Source organism: Pleurodeles waltl, chromosome 1_1 (assembly GCF_031143425.1).
Source record: "Pleurodeles waltl isolate 20211129_DDA chromosome 1_1, aPleWal1.hap1.20221129, whole genome shotgun sequence".
Taxonomy (NCBI): domain Eukaryota; kingdom Metazoa; phylum Chordata; class Amphibia; order Caudata; family Salamandridae; genus Pleurodeles; species Pleurodeles waltl.
The window spans coordinates 969327655-969349136 of NC_090436.1; the positions used below are offsets into that span (position 1 = coordinate 969327655).

General features: G+C 43.6%; 1 protein-coding gene across 1 annotated transcript in view; it reads right to left on the reverse strand.

Moving 5' to 3' along the window:
• MTTP (microsomal triglyceride transfer protein) overlaps window positions 1–21482 on the reverse strand; it is a 249013-nt gene that overhangs the window by 22598 nt on the left and 204933 nt on the right. The window contains exons 13-14 of the mRNA XM_069230236.1: window positions 9699–9796; window positions 9487–9608 (exon numbers count right to left, since the gene is read on the reverse strand). Coding sequence (XP_069086337.1) covers window positions 9487–9608; window positions 9699–9796 — 220 coding nt within the window. The remainder of the gene's footprint in view (window positions 1–9486; window positions 9609–9698; window positions 9797–21482) is intronic.

The following is a 21482-nucleotide window of genomic DNA, read 5'->3' on the forward strand; positions in this document are numbered from 1 at the left end:
TGAGGAAGGAGGTGAGCCAGTCTAAGGCTTTGTGGCGAATTCCTGTGTTATGGAGGCATGTGCGGAGTGTGTGGTGGCAGACAGTGTCAAAGGCTGCGGAGAGGTCTAGGAGGATGAGTGCGACGGTCTCGCCTTTGTCGACTTTGGTCCTGATGTCGTCAGTGCATGCGATGAGGGCGGTTTCCGTGCTGTGGTTCTTGTGGAACCTGGATTGTGAGGGGTCAAGAGTGTTGTTTTCTTCGAGAAAGTGGGATAGGCAGGCGTTGACTATTTTCTCTGCAACCTTGGCGGGGAAAAGGAGGAGGGAGATGGGGCGATAGTTGGAGAGGACCTCCGGGTCGGCTTTGTTTTTTTTTTAGGAGAGCGGTGATTTCTGGGTGCTTCCAGGGGTCTGGGTAGGTGGCGGAGTCGAAAGAAGAGTTGATTATGTTGCGGAGTATGGGGGCGATGTTTGGGCTGGCTGTGTTGTAGATGCGATGAAGACAGGGGTCGGAGGGGGATCCGGAGTGGATGGAGTTCATGTTTTTTTCAGTTTCTTCGTGTGTGGTGGGGGCCCAGGTGGTGAGTGTGGTGGGGGGGTCATGAGTGGGGGTTTAGTTGGGTGAGTGAGGGGTGTGTGTGGTGGGTGTGTGTGGTATGAAGCTGTTGTGGATGTCCAGGATTTTGTGCTGGAAGTGGTTAGAGAGGGCGCCACATAGGGGCTGTGTGTGTGTGGGGTCTATGTTGCTGGCTTTGGGTTTGGCTAGCTCTTTAATGATGGTGAAGAGTTCTTTGCTGTTCTGGGAGTTGTTATCAAGGCGTGTCTTGTAGTGATCTCTTTTGGTGGTGCATATGAGTTGGTGATGGGTGCGAATGGTAGTTTTGAGGGTGGAGAAGTTGGTTGTAGAAGGTTCTTGTCACCATATTTTCTCTGCTTGCCGGCATTTGTGCTTGGAGTTCGGGGGTGAATCATGGGGCATTCTTGATATTTGCGGGTGGCTATGTGTTTTCTGAGGGGGGCTATTGTGTCTGCGCAGGTGGTGATCCATTTAGAGAGGTTGTGTGCTCCTGTGTTGGGGTCGTTGGTGTGGGGGGGGGTTGTGAGCCAGTTGGGAGTTCAGGTGTTCTGTGGGGATCTTGTCCACATGCGGTAGGGTGTGGTGTGTTGATGGTGGTGTGTGGGGGGTTTGGTGAAGGAGAAGTGGACGCAGTGGTGGTCAGTCCAGTGGAGTTTGGTGGTGTGGGTGTAGGCTATGTGTTGGCTTGAGGTGAAAATTGCATCAAGCGTGTGTCCTGCTGAGTGGGTGGGTGCGTTGACCAGTTGTTTGAGTCCGAGGTTGGTGAGGTTGTCTATGAGGGAGGTTGAGTTGTGGTCTTGAAGGTACTCCAAGTGAAAGTTGAAATCACCAAGGAGGATGTAGTCTGTGATATATATATCACCTAGTGGTTTCAGACTGAGTGTCAGAATGTGTATATTCACTGAAAAAAAACAAAGGTTACAGGGACGTTATAGTTAGGAAATATAATTTTAAAAAAACATATAAATTAACTGAAAAAAACAAAGGTTACAGTATCATCATAGTTAGGCACACATTTGAAACGTACAAAACCATAGAAATTCACCAGTTATAGCTGTAGTTAGTTCAAGTAACTATAACTTGTGCCCTTGCCATGCACTGCTAATTACCCCACAAATTACGGCACTCATGACATCTTTGATAACATCATTGATAATATCAATGTAATATCTGCAGTAAAAATGTTGCCGAAAAAACTGTGCATGGCGAGGGCGCGACTTATAGTTACCTAAGGGCACGATTTATAGTTACTCAAGTTGACTCTATCTAAAACTGGTGAATTTCTATGGTTTTGTACATTTAAAATGTGTGCCTAACTATAACGTTCCTTACCTACAGGCAGTTGCAAGTAGGTAGTATAGTTAGGACCATGTTTCCATTGAAAAAGTGTTCTTTGATTTGCCGATATCTCTGGCGCCGTTTGACAAATCTTCACCAAAGTTTCCAAAAAACAGTGTTACAGTGAATCTTGTTGTTCATTGAAAGTTTTGGGGTGATCCGTCAAGCGGGGGTCGTGAAAAAGGGGGGGGGGGGTCAAAAAATGTGTGTTTCCCATTACAATTCCCATAGGGATTTTAGACACGACTACAGCCTGCACCACTGGACGGAATTACACCAAATTTGGCAGAAAGGTAGCCCTTGCTCCAGAAAGAGTGCTTTTTGTTATTTAGTGTAAATCCATTCAGTACTTTTTGGAATGTTAAAAGAAAACTAGATCTAGATATCTATAGGAGCAAAGGGTTCACAATCAATAATGAGCTCATGCAGGGAAAAAAAAGGCAGAGCTCTGAATGGCTGCCAACACTTCAACCAAGAAGTGTTTGGCAGTCATCTTGGGACTGGGCTTCAGCTGAGTCCCACAAAAAAGATAATAAAAACAGAAAAGGGGCCAGGGTAGGGACACCCTGACCCCTTAGCTCTGGTGCTGGGGTCCCAGAGGGACTCCCAAAGCAAAGTAGCTTTAAAAAAAAAAAGATTTTGCCACAAATTCACTGTGGGTCTGCAAATTTGCAGCAACATTAAAAAAAAAACAAGTACGGGCTCCAGCGCTTGGTTTTCAGAAGCCTTTGGGTGGGCCAGGTCCTGGGGGCATTTTGAAATGAAGGAGGGGGTGCACAGTGGGCTGCCTCCTAGGGAAGCTTGATGGCAAATAGCTAATACAGTGCCGGAGAGACCAGCCCCTCGCAGCTCCGGGTACCACCACCTACCCGGGGCAAATAAATACAATGTGGGGGTGCACCCGGCCCCCACCGCAGCCCCGGGGACCGCCATCTCCCCAGGATAATAACAAATTAAATGCTGGGGCCCACCCAACCCCCTGCAGCCCCTGGAACCACCATCTCCCCGGAACTAATAGAAAATACAATTCGGGGGGCCACCTGTCCCCCTGCAGCTCTGGAGACTGCCACCTCCCTGGGGCTTTAAAGAAATTTAATGTAGGGGCTGCGTGCCCCCCCCCCCTCCCACAGCCCCACTTCCCTGGGGCTAATTGAATCATTGGAGAGGGGACACAATGTAAGCCTCGAGGAGCCAGTGATGGCCCTGGCGACCGCCACCCCCCAGTGCCAGCTCCTGCCATGTCCCAGGGTGCCCAACGTAGGAGACAGCAGTTTGCTCCCACTCGGCAGGAGATTTGACAGCTCTTGGCAAGTCAAAGCAAACACTTCACTTTCTGCAAGCAAGAGCTGTTAAGCAGCTCTCACTTGCAGAAAGTGAAGTTTTCATCTGTTTCCCTCCACATAAATATGTGTGCAGGGAAACCGATGAAATCATTGCTCCTGTAAGTAGGGAGCTGCTTTTTAAAGCCACTCCCTGCTTGTGGGAGCAATGCTGGCTCCCGTAGGACGTGGGGAGCTGGCTAGGACTTTGGGGACCTTCAGGCTCCCCCCGCCCCACAGTCCTGTCACTCTCTCTTTCCCTTCCATCCCATAAAGGGAGAGAGTGTTATTGTACTGATCTTTCCACACAATGATTTCAAAGAGTCAGACTAGCAAGATGTTTGTTAAGAATGTTATAGTTATGTTTGGATGCAGAGCAGAACAGAGTCACTTCTGCCCTAATGGTCAGGGTCCTATGCTGTCACTCAGTAGGCTGTAGGTTCAAATCCTAGAACCACTTGACAGTGTGTCTCTTTATTTTCTAGTGTTTTTACTGTTAAACATTAATGATGATGGAACACTGAAGTCTTATTCCCCTCTATAATTGTGGGTTGAATGTCATAGCTAAGTCTGGACACTGCACAGTAAGGAGTCACCTCTGGCCTGCGGGTTACAGGGTTTAGGGTTCTAGACAAGGTGAGTCTGTGGTCATTTCTTGCTTTAGATTATTTTCAACTATTGTTATTTAAGTCACATACTGAAAGGTGATCTCGCTCTTTTTAATTGGCAAAAACATTTTTCTTTTCAATTTGACCAGAAATGTCTAATTCTAGATGTATCATTCATCAAAGCCTATATCATTCCCTCTCTCTCAATCTCTCACTTTCTCTCTCTCTTTCTCTCAGGGTTGGGTGGTTAGGGGAGTTGGCCACAGAGACTGGCTTCAGGCCAGACCCTGAGGCCAACCGCCACCATACACGGCAGAAGGCTGTGCGCGATGGTGGTTGGATTAACGTTTAGTAATGAAAACGATAGTAACTATAACTCATGCCCTACAGTAACTATAACTCGCACCCTCACCATGCACTGCTAATTATCCAGATATTATTGCACACATTACATCTTTTCTAACAACATTGATAATATCACTGTAACATTTGTCATAAAACTATTCATTAAAAAACTGTGCATGGTGGGGGCACGATTTATAGTTACTTGAAATAACTATAACTGGTGAATTTCTAAGGTTTTTTATGAGTAAATTCAGAACCTAACTATAACGTCCCTGTAACCTTTGGCTTTTTAAGTGAAAAAACATGTATATATATATATATATATATATATATATATATATATATATATATATATATATATATATATATATATTTAATCAATTTTCTTCACCCACTAGGACAAGAAGTCAAGACACAAGACGGACAGTTTCAAAATATATTGAAAGAAAATTGGTCTTCCTCCCAACACGTTTCAGCCGTCTATATATATATAAATTCTGTGACAATTTAATGTTCTAAACTCAAAAAACACAGAAAATCAACAGCTATAGATAGCAGTGCTGACTATAACCTGCGCCCCCACCATGCACTGCTTATGACCTCACATATTACATCAATCAGGACATCTTCTATGACATGATTTATGGCATTTCTGATCATACCTCAAATTACATTATTGTGCAGCTTGGGGTTTGCACTAGGGCCTGGCAGCAGGCCAGGCCCTCTATCTTGCTCCTTGCTGTGCAGTGCTTGGGCTTGGTGCCCAAACTGCCCTGGTCACACAATATAAGGGGTGTCATTTTAAGTAAGGAAGAGCTACTGTCTTTGTCAATGGCCCTGAACCACAAATATGTACTGTATATAATAAAAAAGTGGCTTTGTGAAAGGACCAGAATTTCAACATATATTAAGGAAATGTATTGTCTTTGACAGAAAATAGCCAATAATTATAATGAAATGTGTATTTCATTAATTTACACAGGGCAGTGTTTTATAAAAATGATTGTTATAAACAATAAGAAAGCTTTATTGTAAACATGAATATATCTTTAAATCTTTATTTTAACATTTTTCAAGTTACAAATTATAGCTTTAAAGCCAACTGCAGGGGGCTCTGCACTTCAGCTGAAGAACACAGAGCTCCAGCTAAAAGTGCTTTATAAAATATGGTAAGCTCTCCTGTGGTCATGTATTAAATGATCCAGGAGACTTACTGTTTATTTTTTTATGTTGCTGAGGGGCCTCAGCACTCTCTGCAGCCCCCAAAAAATTAAAAAATGCTTAGTGGTGCACCTGCCCCTTCTAGGGACATCACCACAGTTAGAAAATGGCCTTGCAGGGAATTATGGGGCACTCCTTCAAGGAGCAGTGAATAATAAATCAGCGACTCTTGCTGCTTTATTGCTCTTTCTTCTTTTCTACTTTTATTTTGGGCATCCAAATGCCCACCAGGCCACCTTTTTTGTCACAATTATTAGAGATGGGCCGTATCCATTAATTAAGGGCAGTGGGGCACGCGGCACACCTCCCTGATTATTTACTGGCCCCTGAGGATCCCAACCCCGGGGCTGTATTCATTTGTTAAGGGGAGGGAGTGCAGAGAGAGCTGGCATTGCTCCTGCCTGGATGGCTCAGGTATTTTTGTCTCCCACTGGTCTGGAGCAATCTCAGTTTCCCTGCCTGCTACAGCACAGGCCGGAAAAAATGTGTGCTCCCACCCAGCTGGACAATTTTTGCAGTTCCTGCCAGGTGGAAGCAGACACGATTCCCTTGGAATTGGCTTGAAGAGGGTGACCCAACGTATGCCCCCTCCCAGTAATTGTAAATATTGACCACTGGGCCCTGGCCCACCCCAAGGGTCATTTTACTAAAAAGAATGGAGCCCACCATTGTTTGTGGACAGCCAATCAGAGAGTTTGCTCCTGCAGGGCCCTCGCTCCAATAAGAACGAGGTGACCCAAGGTGAAAGAAGCCCCCTTGGCCATTCAGAACACAATTTTTTTAAGTTGTGCTCGCTTCAGGTCCCTTCAACTCAACCGTCCAGATGTATGAATATTTTGAACCTTTTTCTCCAAAAGCCCACTGATTGGATTTACACCAAATCATAAAAAGTACGCTTTCTCGAACAAGATCTAGTTTCCTGCAAAATTTTGTGTAATTCTTGTCAGCAGTTTTCACTCTATTGCATTCCAAAAACGTTTCTGAAAATGCATGGTGATTTTGTGTTTTGGACCCCCCCCTTTTTCTTGACCCTCGCTTGATGGATCATCCCAAAACTTTCCAGGAAGAAGCAAGAACTTTTTCTATCGAAACACAGACCTAATTACAGCCACTCAGTGGCGACCACCACTGGGTAATATATTGGTATGAAACATATACATTATAGTTATAGTTAGGATTGTGTTTCCATGAAAAGCATTTCTTGGTTTGCTAATAATTTTGGCAACATTTGACAAATCTTCACAAAACATCCTTAAAAAAGTCTCATTCGTCTCAGCATCTTCCTTGATAGTTTCAGGGTTTTCCATCAAGCAAAGGCCAAGAAGAGAGGGGTCCCAAAAGGCATTTTCCCCATTCATTTTTTCCCTAGGAATATTGAATAGTGTTACTGCAAAAACCACTGAACTGATTTACAATAAATTTGGCAGAAAGCTGGATCTTACTCCAGAAAGTGTGCTTTTTGTGATTTGGGGTAAATCAGTCCAGTTTTTTTGAGCAATTAAGGCTCAAAAACATTATATATTTTTATGTTGCAGAGGATCTGAGTCCTCTGAAAAAGACTTAAAGCTTAAAAAGAGTTAAGGGGGCAGGGTAGGCTTGGTGGGGGGTCCCACATGGACCACGCTAGGGCCAACAACATATTTTTTAACTTTGCAGTTAATTTGCAGTCAATCCATGAAACCACTGCCAAAAAAAAGCAAGGCTCCTGCACTAAAACAAATTACACCCCGGGGTGAACCACGGCCCGAGGGGACACATCAATATATTTTGAGGAAGGGGATGCACAGCCCCTCGCAAAGCCTCTATGAGGCCTTGGGGACTCCAACCCCCACGGCCAAATAACAAATGATGGAGAGGGGCATGTGGTCCCGCTCTTCGAGCGTCAATGAGGCCCCAGAGACCCCAACCCCCAGGGAACAAATAATAAATAAGGAGAAGGTGGAATGCGCCCCCTCCTTCCCCAAGCCAATATAGGGCCCAGGGACCCCACCCCACTGGGTAAATTTTTAAAAAAGGTGAAGGGCACAGGTCCCCCCCTTCACAAGCCTGTTAAGGCCCCTGGGCACCCCATCGCCCAGGCTGAATTTATTTAAAAAGGGGAGGGGTCTGTGCTTCCCCCTCCCTGAGGCGGTATCGGCCACAGGACCGAATACTTAACAGTGTCACATGGAGTTCAACCCAGGGACACTGTGGTTCCCTGGCAGGGAAAGTGACAGCATATCCTGCCCACAGTCTCCCAGGCAGGGAACAGAATTATGCTCCCACCTGGGCAAGTGCAGATGAAAATGCTGGTTCTCCCCTGGCAGGAGCAAAGGAAAGGTGCTGGTTCCTGCCAGTGCCAAGTATGGTGCTGGCTAGAGAACCGACTGGGGCCTCGGGGACCTTGGGGCACCCCTGCAGCTCCCAACAATGTCTGCATTGTTTGTGCCCCAGGTGGGCACTGGGGCACACACCAAATATTCCATAAATGGCTGGCTTTCACAAAAAGGAGCCAGCAAGGAAAGAAGGGGCGATGGGGCTCCCCACAGCCCCACATGAAATAAAGACTGTGGGTGTCCCAGGTGGGCACTAGGCATCCACTAAAAAATAACTAAGTGGCCAGTTCCTGCCTCAAAGATTTTTGTTGAGACCGCCACAGGGACCCTGGGGCTCCCCCTGTGGCTTCTATGCAAAAACAGAAGATGTGGGTGCCTGAGGTGGCCATCGCAGCACCCATAAAATATATATATATATTTTTTAAATGAATAATAAATGAACATCAAGAGACGATCATTCATTATTCACTACTCTTTGAAGGAGCACTCCATAATGCCCTACAATAGCTTTTTTTGTTTATATTCTTTCAGCTTGGTGGTTTCCTTAGAACAGGGATACCACTATGCCTTTTTCAATGTTGTGGGGGGCTGTAGGAACTGCTATAGTCCACCCCACACCGTGCACTGACTTCGGCCATGTGTGTCATGGCATTGGCATTATATATGGTAATAAGTATAATTTTACATTAAAAAAAATCCATAGAAATTAGCTGAAACAAAACAAAGGTTAAAGTGACACTATCATTAGGTATGGTAACATCTTACTTTGTATTAAAAAAAAACCTTAGAAACTCACTGAAGAAAACAGAGGTTAAACAAACGTTACAATTAAGTCAAAATGTCAGTTAAAACATACAGTTTTAATCTAATAAAACCACTGAAATTATAGTTATCTCAAATAACTATGACTTGTGTCCTAAATTAACTATAACTCTCACCCTCGTCATGCACTGCTAATTACCTCACATATTACATCACTCCTGACATGTTCTCTGACATCATTAACAACATCACTGCAACATTTGAAATCACATTATTGATGAAAACAATGTGTATGAGAGGTACATGCAATTTTTTTTCATGAGAATTGATTCATTTTCTAAAAAGTACCCCTGTACAAAAATATGCTGTGTTCTCATCTGCTTTATTTTTCTTATGGCGAAGCTCGAAAACAGTAGCATCCGTAGAGTCATTGTTCAAACAAGCAATAGTTAAGCCAACGGGTCTAGTCTTAAGGTGTGAAATATGCAAATAGCATTTTCTGAATGCCTCTATTGACACATTTGCTTTGGCAATCCTTGTTTATCAGTGTCCAAGGGGTGCTCATGCAGGCAAGTGCAAGTCCTGACTAAAACATCAGAAAAGCGTGCTTAAGGGAAAAAAAAAAAAAAAAAGATTTAATGCGTGATGATACTGTGTACTTCTGTCATGTAAAATAATCGCTCACCCTGGTAGCAGATTGATACACCCAAATAGCCAATACCAGGGGGGGACGGAGAAATTATAATTTGGGGTAACCAAACCCGATTTTACATATATTTGAAACAATTTAATATTATTACAATTTATTAGAATAGATAATTTCCCAGCTGCCAGGCCTAAAATCATTTCAAGTTTCATCATTTTCTGAAATTAACATGAGAAACACAGATTGGTTCTTCTAGTCTATCTTTAGAGCTTCCTAAATAACGATGACGATTGTCTTACAAGATGTGCTTCGGGAATACGATTAATACCCAACCTACTATGTTCCTGTTAACACAGACCAGGTGACGACCATTACCTGACTGGCATGAAGCTCTGTGCTTCTGCTGAGCATGAAAATGTCCATATTGCTTCGCCGTAATATGCCCGAGCCGGAATACAGAATATCAAGACTGTAAGTGGAAGATATATCAGCTGTCCCTTAAAGATAAAAAGAAAGTACTATGAAAAGAGTCACTCTTGATGGCCCCCACAAATGCATGAACACACCCTATTTTCTTCAATACATACATGCCATATATCCAGAATAGGCAGAAGAAGAGCCAGTCCTCGAGAAACGGTCATAATTATGAACACGCATGTCCTTCAGGACTTGATGAATGACCTTACTGTAGGAAAAAAATGCCATGTCATTTCAGAACGTTGGAAGACGAAAAATCTCATAACTAAAACGCACACACTCATAATTTTCATGTCTGTCATTTGGTTTCTAATGTAAGCAGAAATAGTTCATTCTCTGTGAGGAATATACTAACTAATTGACCACACCCAGAAAATACTTTGGCCATCATTACGTATTGCTGGTAATCTTCAATGGACCTGGGGCACTATTACACATATGGCACACTTTCTCTGTTTGCACTACTGCGTAAGGCAGGTGTGCCAGGCACAAACAGAGAAAGTGCCAGTGGCGGCCAGCAGCTTTGGGAGGTGGGCGGGCGGGACACACACACAAACACACACACAGGCTCATTCTTTCACACACAGACACGCACACACGCACGCACGCTCATCCATTAGCAACACTCATTCCATTCAAACATACACGCACGCCCCAAACATTCATTTTACAAGATCACACACATTCATTCTTTCATTCACACACGCACGCACTCACATCCATTAACAACACTCATAACACTCAAACATGCACGCGCGCACCAAACATTCAATGTAAAACATAACATAACACACATACATAACCCACACACACACACACACACTTACCTTTAGCCTCCAGGTCCCAGGAACGTTGGGACTGCTGCCTTCCCTCACTGGCTGACCAGAGGTCAGCCAATGAGAGAAGGCAGCAGTCCCAGCCTCGTCACAGAGTGGGATGGGGTCAGTGAGAGTGCTGACCCCACCCCACTCTGTGACGAAGTGTCACTGATTGACACTCGCCCTGGGCACTTCAGGGCTTAAACCTGAAGCGCCCAGGGAGAGTGTCAATGGGTGACGCTTTCCTCGTCACCCAGGGGAGGGCCTCGAGGCACCTTTGCTGGGCCGAGGAGGTCACGCCCATAAGGGTCGTGATTTCCTCAGCCCAGCAAAGTTCAGCTCAGGCAGCCAGGAGTCTGCGCAAATCGCGCATGTCTGCTCCTGGCTGCCTGACCTAAACATGAAGAGTGTCTGTGAGGCTGACCTTTGTTCAGCCTGACAGACACTCTTCATGGGGTGGGGGGGGCGTGGCCCCTCCGCCCTAAAGGACGGGCCGCCACTGGAAAGTGCACCCCATTACACTGAAGGCACTGCCCCCAGGGCAGATGCGAGCCTGCACTGCCCTGTGGGCAGCACATTCAGGTGAAACAACGAGCGGTTTTGAAGCAGCTCCTCCGCGTTTCACTGTGCAGATGGCAACACACCTGCACTTTTAAGGGGGATTAGAGATCCATAGGACCCCCCTTCTCCCCTCAAAAGGGCTGGCATGAGGGGACTCACTGAAAGGTGACGTACTGTCGGTGTGCCTCCTGACAGCTTCTTTGCCTCTGCTCTGCATCTATGATATGGCCAAGGCACAGAGGCAAAGTGATTTCCTCATTTCAATGGGGCCACGTCCTCATATAAATGGAGGAACATCCTCTGGTGATAGTGCTGGTGGTATATGTGTGCCAGCGCTATCTATATTACAGAAAGGGCTGCACAAGCATCTGCAGCCCTTTCTGTAATACCAAAGTAACCCAGGGGTGCGCAAAGCAGGCACACATGCCCGTTGCGCCCCAGGAGAACTTTGTATAATACGGGAACTGGTAACACAAGTTACTGGTTCCATCAGGATTATGATAATGCAGAAACACTGCAGGCTTACACAGTTTCAGTAGGGGACTCCAGTTGCTCAAAGCAGCTGAAATCTCTGGATAGAAATATAGCTGTGAAAGAGGAATATCAATGGCAAAAAGATGCAGTAATTTCAATTAGTTTCCACTTCTCAGTAGATACTTGGGGCCTGATTCACAAAGGTAAACATACACTTTCATGTAAGTTTACAAATGTTTGCTATTCACAATGGGATTTACCAGTAGTGTCATTATGGGTGCAGAGTCTCTGCACTAAAACCATAGGTCTTTTTATGTGTAGAGACTCCGCACCCATCAAGATACTTCTCATAAATCTCTTTGTAAATAAAAAAACAATTGTAAACTTACACAGAACTGTAAGTTTACCTTTGTGAACTAGGCCCATACTCTTCAACTAATTGAGTGTTTTTTCCAGCCCCTGGAGTATACCATTTCACTGGCTGGAATTACCCTATTCTGTTACCAGGGACCGGTAATGAGGCCCTTTATTAAGTAGTTTCTAACAATATTGATGGTAAAAAGTGCTATTCATTTTTTAAATATTTTCTATTGAGACACAGATCAGCCATTCCAGTATGTAATTTCTGCAAATGATGCAATATTTTGAGCCCCTTCATTTAATTTTCTTAGGATTATGTTCATCACATACATCTAAAAAATAGAGCATGGCTCAGATTCACAAAAGTAAATATATGTGCCGAGATCTCTGCACACCTTGGCAGAGAGCCTAGCCTGGAGGAAATTCACCATTTGCAGGTGAAAATATTGGTACACTAATGGGATTTATGAATATTCAACCCCTTATGCCTGTAAGGGTGGAGACTCGTACGAGTACATTTATTAAATCCATAAAGTTATCACTACTAACTTTATATCATTTTTTTAAAATATGACTATAGAGCTTTGCCTCCACTATGGCTACTACGAAAAGAAAAACAGGAAAAAAACATTCATCTGAGGTAACTCACACATACCTGGCAAACACCTGGTAAACACAGCCTACCACCTGCTCTCCCCCTTGCACTGCCTTGATTAGCAGAGCCCTGATGCAGCATTCATGATGCAGTTGTCACAACTCAAAAAGAATAAGAACTTCACTGAGGAAACAAACCTTGTAGTCACCTTAGGTCTAGATCTTTCCAGAACAACATGGCTATCTCCATTCCCAGTTGGGTGAAGAAGGCAGTCTTGTGGCAGGAGTTGAAAGACTATGTCAATGCATTGAGGGTGAAGGTACTCACTATAAAAAAGTAAGAGTCCAGGTCAACCAGTTATCAGTGCGGCAACAAGATCTGACTGGAATAAGCCTGTTTTTCTTGCCCGCATTGGATGTGCCATCCTTGGGCAACCCTCACTATCTTGTGCTGATTTTCCGGAGAAGAAAAAAATTACTGAGTACACTTTTATCTTGCTGCTAGGAAATTTCTTTCTGATCACTGCTACAGCTCCCATGCTCTCACAGAAGGCTACCAGGTACCAGGTCTCTTTCCAACCAGAGCTCCTGCGAGGTCCAGTCCTCTGTAGTCAACTGTGCCCTTTTGGAGTCAGGAGTCCTTCTGCTTTTGCGTTGCTAGAGCAGACAAACCGGAGATCAAACAGTTCCAGTCCATGGGTGCCATGGGAATCCAGTGTTCCACAGTCCTTGTCTTCCACCAGAGTTTTCATTCTTCAGTTGTTATCTTCCCTGGTCCAGGGATATTCTGAAGTGGTGGCGAGATGCCCATTCTTATCCTGTACCATTAAGTGGAGAATTGTTCCCACCCAATCCTATTTACTTTCTCCCCTTATGCCCATGCCATGTTTTAGTAAGTGCTCTATGCTTTAATGTAAAATTTTCAAGAAATAGGCCCTGGCTCTCTTTAAACACTCCTCTTTTTAGATGAGGTGCTCCAGCCACATTTGGTGTATCCAATTGAACAGAGGTTGGGCCAGATTTATCAGAGTTTCACCCAATGCAGCACAACCTCCAAAAATGCTGTACTGTGTTGTGTGACAGGGAGAGAGCAGGAGAGGGCCATATCTTCTCCCCCTGTCCCTAGCACAGCACAGAATTCTGGTGCTGTGAGCTGCGCACACACCTTTATGCCATAGTGCAAGGAGGTGTGTGAGAGTCTAGCATAGGGTTTGTACTTGAAGGATTGCCTTCCAGTACAAAATACTCTGCCTAGACAATGTTTAAAACGTTTCCTATTTTGTATGTGTGCTATACAGTGCAGCACACATGGAAAGTTGGAAAAGAAAGGAGAAATTAAAACCTTTCTCGTTTTAAGACCTGCTTTGAAATGGGGTTAATTTTTTATGCCAAACCCTGTCTCAGAGATTTTTGGTAGATACGGTTTTGCATCAAAAAATATTAGTAGTTGTATGGGAAAATCTGTGTAATCCCCCTTGTTGCTATGTAACACAATACTTTTGCCTTAATTTTAGGCAATTTCCAGCACAAAAAAAACTTTTGTGCTGCAAAGTAAATAATAAACAAATATTTTGTGCTGGTTTGCATAACTTTTGTGACACATACACAGTGAAAAATGTTGGTAAATCAGGCTCATTGTGTGCAGGATGTCCTTTGTTCTGCCAACTCTGACCCTCCCAGATGGCTAACGCATGTCACATGGCCAGTTTTTAACTGTACCCCTGTCTCAGTGGCCTCAGAGACCCAACAATTGTCATCTGGAGAGCAGGATAATTGACTGTAGCCAGGAATGTGTACTGAACCTCTGGAGGTGAGGTACGTGGAAAATCTGTCTTTAAGCCAACTCTGGCACAGTCAGCACAAAATTCATCTTATAGAGTTAATTTCCACCATAGTTATCAAAAGTCTTCATTCACCAAGAAATAAAGTGGCTTATTTACAAGTCCCTAGTGCCACCATGCGCCGCCCTAGCATCATTTTGTATCTATGTTATAGTGTCATATATTGCTTTCTGCTATTCAACCTCCTTGTTTTAGTCATGTACACAATATGTCTAATGGCATACCTCCAAAATAGTTATCCCTATTGTTAGAGCTCATGAAGATCAAGAGCAGACACTGGTGCCATACAATGTATGAGAAGAGGATGACATCAATTGGAGGAAGAAAATGCTATCCTCTTCCAAGTTGCCCTGTCTGCACCCTCCATAGCTGAAGAGGATAATGTTGGTCCATCACAGGATAACATATGAAGAATACTTTAAGGCTGATCAGCAGTATCCCTCCAAGGGTAGCAAGTCTCAAGACAGCAGCTACAAAGTCAGAGATGCTTGTCTTGGATATGCATGAAGCTCTAAAATCCCGCTATCTGCATTCAGATCCTCAGTTGAGTATCCTCCCTCTCCCTCCAACACAAGGGCAACTACACTTTTCTCTCAACCCTCTGAAAGACAGGAAACCTTGTGAGAAGTTTTAAAATCCCCTTCACACAACTCCCAGATGTCAACCATGTACATAATGGACAACCAGCTGGCATTGCTAAACAGCCACACATGTGTGGTGGAGCAGTTTTCATGGGCAAATCCGGGAGAATCCGTTTTTCCAACAACAATCCTCTGTAAGGAGGGATATTCGTCAACTGTGAGAGACTCTGCAAGCTATCATACTCTACCAGAGAAAGGTCCCAAGGTTCATTGAGACAGATTTGTGTGTTGAAGGACATTCAGAAATGTCTCTAAGGCATGGTGAAGTTGCACCATGGACATTTAGATGGGTTGAGGGATGCATGACGCCATCCCCATGGTGACAGGTCTGAAAGTGTTGGGCTACTGGGTCTGATCCTTATTCCTGATGGCACGCAAATGGTGGCGTATTCTCTTATGCATAGGTAGTATAGTACTGCCTATGTACATTAGATTGCATGGGCATTGTAGCACATATACTGCATAATTGGTCTTACAAAGATATTCTCCCTAAATGTTGCCATCAGGAATAAGGATCAGACATACACAGTAGCCCGACACTTGGAGACAAGTCACTATGGGGCTGCTGAGGGACTGATATATTATGTGATTGATTCCTCGCCTGTCAGTATACGAGGCGGTGACAGGGAAAGGGCCCTCAGAAGAATGGAATCAAGGTACATAATGGAACTTAACATGAAGAATAGTGAAGAAGACCTTCATACACATTTATAATACTCAGCTTGCATGCACACAGGACCCCATGAGGGAGAGTTTAGATAAAGTGGACTTATCATTAGTAACTGTATTTTTTTTTAATAAAGATAGCTTATAGTTTCACTAATTAGTTTTTTTTTTGTGTAGGTGTTCTGTTCAGGTGCACACAGGTATTGTAGAGTAGGTGTTTATTTTGAGGATAGATCACAGATCATGATAGTAAATCAGATTTGGAGGCGCTACATTACTCAGCTTATACGTTTCACCATTGAGGCCAACATTATCATAGAACTAATATATTGTATGCGAGGAGGTTGATTTATGTCAAAACATAAATACCATTTATGTGATTGGAGTGCCTAGAAGTAGTTAAAAGTGATCCTGAGAATATATGAATTTTATGATAGGAATATACTGGTGTAGACAAATATATGGTTTGCTTTTTCCGCTGTACTAGGTATACATATTGAGGTCATCTACTGTCATTTTGTTGCCATATAAACAGTGCATATAGGATATTTAGCCCACTTCAACATGATTGTTAATTGCATACAAATTCAACCTCTTAGCATTGTTATAATTTCTTGATATATGAAAGAGTAAATTTTTAGCATGAAGAGAGAAAGAAATTCAAATTGCAGAAATTAAGTTAAATGTATAGTTGGAAGACGATAAAGTTGATCTCAAGTAAGCACTAAAGAAGAGAGGTAAATGTTTTCTATGGCTGCAATAATGAATGTTTTAGTAGAATGATTTTAGTAATGTGGGATAAGTCAATAGGATCATAGAGGATTAATGCGCTTTATATTTAAGTACTGTAATTTCTGTTTTCTCTTGTAAATAGTAGATATATTTATTGCCACACGATCACTTTAAGTCTTTCTACAGTTTCAATATGTACGTTGCAGGTTACGAGTATGAGTCAAAGGGCAACAAGATTTATCTCCTTTTGTCAGTGATCAAGGTCGCGGCAGTGACCAACAAGCGTTGACAGCAGCATCGTATAAATACTTTTTTCAGCACTAAGCAACATGTCGGAGCCTTTGTAACACAAAACGAAGGAATTGGAAAGATATTATGAAGTGCGTGGACTTCATTTGTTCCAACGCTGTCAGCGAACTTGAAAACAGGATATATATATATATATATATATATATATATATATATATATGGATATATATAGATATCATTAATCTAATAGGCCAAAAATCGCAGAGCACTCTTCTGTTGGTGTATACGACAGAGATTCACCACTCCTCACAATTTAGAAAACAAGAATTACGCTGCACTCTCGGAAGCTCCAAGTTATCCCACATCATACAAAGCACCGACGCGTTTCGACCTTCCTTCTTAATTATGGTGCATACAGAGTATGTGTTTGCTTCATTTCTTGATTTATAGCACCTGGCTATCATGAGCTGTTCTGGGAGTTGCAGTTTTAGTTCTGACACTTCTTTCCGGATGCCGTGTAGAGGGATACATAAACGTAATCCTTTCCAGTCTCAATACAGGCTCAATGCCAATACGCAGAATAGCTCCAAAAACAAACTGGGACTCAAGATAATCACCGTTCTCTTTTCACCCTCGGAACCCGCAATCCATTCCTTTTTGGCTGTAACACCTTGTATATATCATGGCTCATTACACTCACGTGACTAAAGGTGCACCATTTCCATTCATTTTTAATCACAAAGCCGCCAGGCCCTTTCTTTTACTGATATTTAACATCAGTCCTGGGGCCACATCAATCTGATTTAATTTAGGTAGGTCACAAGTGCTGTGATGATTCAATAAACGCATTAGAAGCCCATGCCCCTCCAGGCATTTGCAGTCCTCAAGTGTTAGTATACAATGCACAAGATTAATATCTCATTAAGAATCAGCACAAGATATCTCTCCTGGATCTGGTGCTGCTGCTTTGTAGTTATTGGTAATCTATTGGGCCAAAAACTGCAGCTCGTTCTTCTGTTGATGCACAGGACGGAGATTGACCACTTCTTACAAGTTTAAAAAAGAAGAATTACGCTGCACTTCCGGAAGCTCCAAGTTATCCACCTTTAATGGTCTAGTAGCCCACACATCACATAAAGCACTGACGTGTTTCGACTTTCTGTCTTAATCATGGTGCATGCTGAGTACGTGCTTGCTCCATCATGAGGCGTTCTGGGAGTTGCAGTCCTAGTTCTTCCACTTCTGGCCTAAAGTTACTTAACAGCTCTAGTTACCATATCTTCAGATAAGTATAACTATAACTGCTGAATTTCTATGGTTTCGTGGGGGTAAAATGATAACCTAACTATAAAATCCCTGTAACGCTTCTTTTTTTCCAGTAAATTTCTATGTTTTTTTAATGTAATGTAATATATAAACACAGTACGTTAATACAACCACCACTATGCACCCAACCCCATGCTACACACAGTGCTAGCTGTCTGCGGCAGGGGTTTGGTGGGTGAGTGGGTGGGTGTCATTTTGTTCATTTGTTTTCAGATCCACAGATCCATCACTGAGTTACACTGGAGGTTGCGCTGAGTACTGGGGCGGATCCATGGATCACCCCCCCAAAAAAATTGAGCATTATATATATATATGCATATATATATCTATATATCGCCAGGAGGTACTTATAGTTAGGGCCTAGTTTCTATAGAAAAAGTGTATTTCTACTTGCCCATATCTTTGGGGCCGGTTGACAAATCTTCACAAAACTTTCCCAAATAATTAAACACTCACATCAGTTGCTGTCTGAAAAGTGGGGGCTGCGAAAAAGGGGGGTCATAAAATGTGCTTTTCCCATGGTAATTCCCACAGGTATTTTGAGCATGAAGAGCGCGCAAACTACTGGAATGAATTACACCAAATTTGGCAGAAAGGTAGCTCTTGGTCCAGAAAGCACCCTTTTTGTTATTTGGTGTAAATCCTTTCAGTAAAATTTTTAATTTTAAAGAAAAAACAAATTTGCATATATATGAATGCAAAGGCTCTGCACACCCTCTCGATCTCATACTCAGATCTGATTGTCTGCCAACACTTCAACATGGAAGTGTTGGCAGCCATGTTGAGATTCGCTTCAGCAGAGTCCAGAAAAAAAAAAAGAAATAAGAAAAGGGGCCTGGGTAGGGACACCCTGACCCCTTAGCTTCGGTGCTTGGGTTCCAGAGGGATCCCCCTCCCCCAGAGCAAAAAAGCATTAAAAAAAAAAAAATCAGTGGGAAACGTGGTGGATCCTCAGATCAACTGAACATTCAAAAAACAAAAAACAAGCACTGGCTCCCATGCTTGTTTAACCATCCCCCCTCCCACCCCACAGCCCCTGAAAGCACCACCTTGCTAGGGCAGATTGTTCAATGAAATCAAATAAAATGTGGGGGCCCACCCTGCCCCCCCACAGCCCCCCCTCAGCCCCCGGGACCGCCACCTCCCCGAGGCAGATTGTCTAATAAAATGTGGGGGGTCACGCAAGTCTCACACAGCTCCAGTGACTGCTGCCTCCCTGTGTTAAATTTAAATAACCTAGGGAGACTGTTTTGGACCCTCGGGGCCACCACCTTCTCAGGGCCGGCTCCTGCTATGTACTGGGGTGCCTGTCCCCGGGACATAGCTGTTTGCTCCGACTTGGCATGAGCTTTGACAGCTTCCGCCAAGTCAGAGCAAACACTCCTGTTCCACCAAGTGAGTGATGTCAAAAAAGCTCTCACTTGCTAGAAGCGGAGGTTTCCTCTATTTCCCTGCCCGCAGAGATGCAGGCAGGAAAACAGAGAAAACTATTGCTCTCACAGAGAGGGGGCATGTTTAGCAGCTCTCTCTCTCTGACAGCAATGCCAGCTCCCACAGGAGGTGGGGAGCCGGCTGGCACCATGGGGCCCCCCTTTTTCCCCAACATTGTGACAGGGTGCATTCAGATGACATGGCCGGGCCCCTGGAGATATGGTCCCAGGGGCTGAGATCAGCCTGGGTAGAGGGGAGTGCCCACCTCCCCAAAAATATAAAATTAAATGTTTGGGCAGGACACTGGGTATTGGGGTCCTCAGGGCTGAGATTGTCTTGGCCCCACACCCCAAATTTTTTTTTAGAAGACCAAACCTTGGGGGATGGGGTCCCCAGGGCCAAGAGCAGCCCAGGTAGGAGGGCCACATAGCTCCCTCCTCAAGAAAATACATATAAAAATGTCGGGCCCGGAGGATGGGTATCCGGGACCAAAAGCGGGCAGGGGAGGGGGGGCATGCAGAGCTGCGGCCAACTCCTGCTGTGCATGGCTAAAGGCCATGCCCAGCATGTGGTTAGTTGGTTAAGGGTATGGTAGCAAGTCCCTGTGGCCCATCCCACAGCCCAAGGTTGGGTTGGATGCCGGGCCAGGCTGCAGGACAGGCTCTGCAGCAAGTCCCCACATGCACAGCCAAAGGCCATGCGTGGCACGGGTTTGGGTGCTGTGCACAGACAAAGGTCTTGCACGGCTTAGGGATGGGTGATTACAGGGGTTGGCTGCAGGGCCTCGCCACAGGCCAGGACCTTCACCCAACTCCCGCTGCGCATGGCCAAAGGTCATGCACGACATGGGGTTGGGTGGCTATATGGGTTGACTGCAGGAGAATGAAAATTACTTTACATTAAAAAAACTGTAGAAATTCACTGAATAAACCAACGGTTACAGGGATGTTATAGATAGAAAATACAAGTTTTTACAAATTCACCTGTTATAGTTATCTCCAGTAACCATAGCTTGTGCCCTAAGGTAACTATAACTCGCGCCCTCACCATGCACTGCTAATTACCCCACAAATTAAGGCACTCAAGACATCTTTGATAACATCATTGATAATGTTAATGTCATATTTGCGGGAGAATTGTCGACAAAGAACTGTACATGGCGGGGGCATGAGTTATGGTTACTTGAGATAACTCTAACAGGTGAATTTGTATGTTTTTTAAAGTGAATTATAGATATACATACATATATATGTACATATATATATATATATATATATATATATATATATATATATATATATATATATATATATATATATATAGGATTGTTTAACAGTAACCACAACATTTTATAGAAAAAATACCTAAATATCATATTGTGGTAATCATAGATAAGTAAATGGTACCTTTCTTTGGGAAACATAAACTATTTTTAGAAGAAGAAAGAAAAAAAAATACATTAGCTTATTGTGAATGGGGGACTGAAAAAACAGGTTTGGAATATCAGAGGACCAGTCTATATACAATGTCAGATCGGGATAATGGTAACAAAAAAAAATAATAGTTAAAAAAATATATAGTCCCAAGCAAAATTCAGAACTCTGGATGAACTTGTGATACTGTGTATGTAGTTGGGAGGATTATTACAGGAGATCCTCTCAACTACGACCTTGTCAAGCTCTAGAGGTGGTCTGAGCAGTTTTGATTCTTACTTGTTCTTCAGGTGTGAACAACCACTGTGCTGGAGTGCCTTACAACATCCTCACAGATTTTGGTCCTTTCTGCATTGCTCATCTGGGTTTCACATGATGAATGTTAAAGCTGAGAATACTTCTGCAAGTTGATTGTGTGGTGGCCACTGAATGGATCAGCAATGGCCTACTCCAGTATTTGATGTCCTATTTGTTGTGGTTGGTGGAAAACTCCGCCTAACTACAGAGTACTCCACCTCCACTATGAAGGTCTCCCCAATGTAGCAAAGGCTACCTATGCAGATTACATAGTAAATAAAGGAGAAAAATGTCAGGGGCTGTTGAAGTGCCCCTAGTAGAAGCAAAAAATAAGGAATTGGTTTTATAGGATTTGAATATGAAGATGTGTAGATGTAATACTACAGGAGTTTTATGCTACTGTCTGTCTGTAGACTACATGTGGAGTTTTAAAAGTCAATATAGCGATAAAAGCAAAAAACACACTTCTCC